General features: G+C 35.8%; 1 protein-coding gene across 4 annotated transcripts in view; it reads left to right on the top strand.

Annotated features, from left to right (window-relative positions):
• The window catches only part of LOC106881998 (tektin-3), a 59543-nt gene extending 55349 nt beyond the window's left edge, over window positions 1-4194 (top strand). For all 4 annotated transcript variants that reach the window (XM_014932538.2, XM_052969633.1, XM_014932535.2 and 1 more), the window contains one exon: window positions 3481-4194. In XM_014932538.2, coding sequence (XP_014788024.1) covers window positions 3481-3727 — 247 coding nt within the window. In that variant the 3' untranslated portion in view covers window positions 3728-4194. The remainder of the gene's footprint in view (window positions 1-3480) is intronic.
• Window positions 4195-4381: the final 187 nt, after the last annotated feature.

Here is a 4381-nt window from a genome sequence, read left to right as displayed (position 1 = left end):
CTTGTTTTCACCTTTTCGATATCAGTGAAGAATTTCACTGGAAAAGAAGATATAAGATTGCCAGGTTTTTGTCTCTCTCACCAAGGTCAGCAGCTATCGAACGCCGACAAAGGGAAATAACCCTGAAATCCGGATCCGTTCGTGTTGCAGATCGTGGTGAGAGGGATAACTTCCCTTGGCAAACAGGACACAGTCGTGTGTCGATAAGCCAGCTGGAGGAGATGTCCTCCTGGGGCTAAAAGCAACAGTAACATCCACCCCTAGGGGTCAGCCACACTTAAGTGGCAATATACTACACTTTATATATATATATATATATAATTTAATATCCACTTTTCCATGATTGCATGGTTCAGACAGAGTTTGTTGAAGCAGATTTTCTATTGCCAGATACCCTTCCTGTCATTAACCTTCAGCTGTTAACTCTTCTTATCGTTAACCCTCCAAGCAAGATATTATTTCCCCATGGCTGGACATGTTTTCACTGAAAATTAGACATGAAGGATACTATTTATGTGATGACGATACTTGTTTAGAAGTTATTGTACAATAGCAAACCAAGGAGACTCAGACACACATATATTATCATCATCGTTTGTTTTCCATGCTGGCATGGGTTGGATAGCTTGGCAGGAACTGGTAAGGCCAGAGGCTGTGCCAGTTTCCATAATCTGTTTTGGTTTGGTTTCTATGACTGGATTCCTTTCCTAATGCCAACCACTCTACAGAGTTTATTGAGTGCTTTTTATGTGGCATTATCACAAGTGCTTTTTAAGTGGCTGCAAAGCAGTGCCTTTTTGCATGGCATATATGGGATGAAAAAGCACTGAGTATGCACAATGAAGTAGTTAGCATTAGGAAGGTTATCCAGCTTAGAAATCATGCCAAAGCAGACACTGGAGCATGATGCAGTCCTTGGACCCATCAGTTCTTGTCAAATTGTTGTAAAGTGGGTTCCTCCCACTGGTGTGATGTGTAACTGCCATTGTACTGTAGTTGCTGTTTTACATGAGTAGCCACAGTAGTTACTAGTTATCAGATATCATATCTCTTCATTCTGGAATAGTAATAGATTAATTTCTTCTGTCTTACTATCGCTTATAGCTCCACAAGACTAGAACTGTTGACTCTCAACTCTTCCACTCTAGGACAACTGGCTACTGGTCTGTTTATACTGACTGTCTACCACTTTTTACTGGGAGGGGTATACATTTTCACTACACAACATCTCTCCTTTTAATTATTTTATTTAACAATCAATTTCTTTTACTCACTCCACATTTTTTAAAAAGTTTTTTATATAATCAATATCTTTTCTTCTTAGGGTCTATTTTTAGGAATTCATTATTCTTCCTTTTCCTTGTATGTGTGGTTTTGACTTCTTGTAATGGTGTTGGAACCTGAAAAGTGTCATTTAGCCAATCCATCAGTTTTTCTACTCTTGTTGCTTCCTTTTCTATGACTCTTTCCTTAAGCTGATTTCTGTCTCCTTTCCATTCCATTTCTGCTTCTTACACCATACATCATTCTTCCTATGTATGTTACAATTTCTCCTTCTTCTCAGTATTGCTTACCATTTTTGTACATTCTTATATATACCTTATCGCTAGTTTTAAAGAATTTTGGCATGTATTTTTTCTTCACTGGTAATAGTTTATCGAATATTGACTTCACTTTTCTGGCAAACATTAATCCTGCTGGTGAACTTCCTTCTGGCGCATTTGGATCGGAAATACCCTGTATACCCTTAAGAATTGTTGGATTGTGACCTCGTCCATGGCTTCCTTGCAACCTTGTTCATTAGCTTTCTTTAAAGTTCTCTTAAAAGTGTCCACAAACAGTTTGGCCCTTGCATTTGATCTAGGGTGATGTGGTGCTATAGTTTTATGTTCTAACGTGAACATCTCACAGAATCTTTTAAACTCACAGGATACAAACTGTGTTCTGTTATCAGAGACAATTATATCCAGTATCCCAAATCTTGTGAACAGCTCGTGTAAAAAGTTTATTACCATATACAAGGTCAGTCGTTTAAACCTCATGACCTCAGGCCATTTTGTGTAGCTATCCACTACTATTAAGTAATAATATCCATTTACTGGGCCTGCAAAATTGGAACCATGGTATTTTCACTTCCAGCTAAGGTTCACATTTTGTAGTAGGTAGTTTCTCTGCCAGCACACATCCTCTACAGCCTTTTACCAGGTTTTCAACTTCCTTGTCCATGCTTGGCCAGTATACGAAACTTTGCATCAGTGCGTGCTTTCATTCTAGAGATGCCTAGGCGTCCCACACGAACTCTTTTAGCATTTCCTTCTGTAATGTCTGTGGTATGACCACCCCCTGAGTGTACATTAGTACACCATCACATATAGAGTACACGCTCACATCTTGGTGGTTCTTTGCATTAGACCTTTATTTCCTTTTGTTGACTACAGTTTTCATTTTGTCTCATTAATAAATTTGTCATTTCTCGCATTTCTTTTTATTTCTTCCAAAGTTACTGGAAGTTCACGCATGATGTTCCACATGACTTCTTTTTGTTTCAGTTCATTTGATTGCTCTGTTTACATTATTACACAAAACGCTTATGGGTGTATTCCATAAATTAAATTTCTTCATACATTCAGTGCCAAATAAATTTTCCATGTGAATTAGTTTAAACTCTCCATGTGAGTGTTTTTTTTTCACTCTGCATAAATTTGTTTTTCCTTGTTGTCACTGTTGTAAAGTGGGTTTCTCCCACTGTGTGATGTATGACTGCAGTTGTATTGTAGTTGCTGTTTTATGCTAGTAGCCATAACAGTTACTCATCTTTGGATACCATTGTACCTCTTCATACCGGAATAGTAATACATTAACTTCTGTCTTACTATCACTGATAGCTCCACAAGACACCAACTACAACTGTTGACTCTCAACTCTTCAACTCTCAACCCTCTCTTGGCAACCAGCTACTGGTCTATTTATTATGGCTAACTCATACCACTTTTTACAGGGAGTGGTGTACAGTTTCACTATACAACACAAACCATCCAACCCATACCAGCATGGAACATGGACATTAAATTGTGTTGATACAAACATGCAAACATGACACATACACATATGATGGACTTCTTGTAGTTTCTATCTACCAAATCCACTCACAAGGCTTTGGTCAACATGCTGTGATAGCAAAAACACTTGCCCAAAGTACAACACTGTGGGATTAAACCTGAAATCACATGGTTTACAAGTGAATTCCTCAACCATACAGTCATGCCTGTGTCTTGAAACTGAGAGATAAAAGTTCAATACATACTTCCTCTCCTACAACATTAAACTCTTTATATCTCTAAGTATCTGTGTGCCTGTGTGCGTGCATGTGTGTATGTTTATTTAATGCTACAGGTATTCATTTATAATTTGCCAAGTATTTACTATATTTCTACAATTTAACATTGATATTTATGTTTGTATGTTCTTGTTTGTTGTCAGGTTGGTTGGAGAAGTGGGTGAGATAACAGAGACAGTGGAATGTCTTACCAAAAAATTACACCATGCTGAAAATGCTGTGCAAGATTTACATTTACTGAAGTCAAATCTAGAAGTGGACATTAACAATAAGTCTCATTCTTTGTTTATCGACCGAGAAAAGTGTTTGTCTTTGCGTAAGACATTTCCCATGACACCAATTTGCAGCATCTACACAACAACCAAACCAAATATTCCTATACATAGTTAGAATCTCAGACAGGTCATATTTATCAATGTTATATATTCTCCCTTTACACCCAATCTAGTATGTGCATATGTATATGTGTTTGTGTGTGTGTGCATGTGATGTATGTGTGTGTGTGTATATACAGTATACATACACAGTATACAACAGACACACATGCTTTTCCTTTAGAGTGAGTGTAAAGAGGGAACAATTACTGCTATTTTAAAGTTTGGTTGCCAAGTACTTGATAATATGAAGGATCTTCTGCCTTTAGTAGTTGGTGATGGTCATGGTAAGGAGGTTAGTTGTTGGTTACTTTTTCAGTTTAGTTGAGATTACTACTACAGTTGTTGCCAATATGGTTTTTGTACTATCATATCTTGCAGCACATGGGTTAGTATCTTATTATTGATAGATATCGTTTTAGGAAATGATTATTATTTGTGTCTACACTCAGGAACAACCCCTTGTTTTTGAAGGTCATTTAAAAGGATGTATAAGAATATATATATATATATATATATTTATATATATATATATTTATATATTTATATATATTTATATATTTATATATATTTATATATATTTATATATTTATATATATTTATATATTTATATATATTTATATATATTTATATATTTATATATATATATATTTATTTATATATATATTTA

This window comes from Octopus bimaculoides, chromosome 7, assembly GCF_001194135.2.
Source record: "Octopus bimaculoides isolate UCB-OBI-ISO-001 chromosome 7, ASM119413v2, whole genome shotgun sequence".
NCBI lineage: Eukaryota > Metazoa > Mollusca > Cephalopoda > Octopoda > Octopodidae > Octopus > Octopus bimaculoides.
Note: the sequence above shows the minus strand (reverse complement) of the source record. Positions and strands in the feature narration are given on the sequence as shown.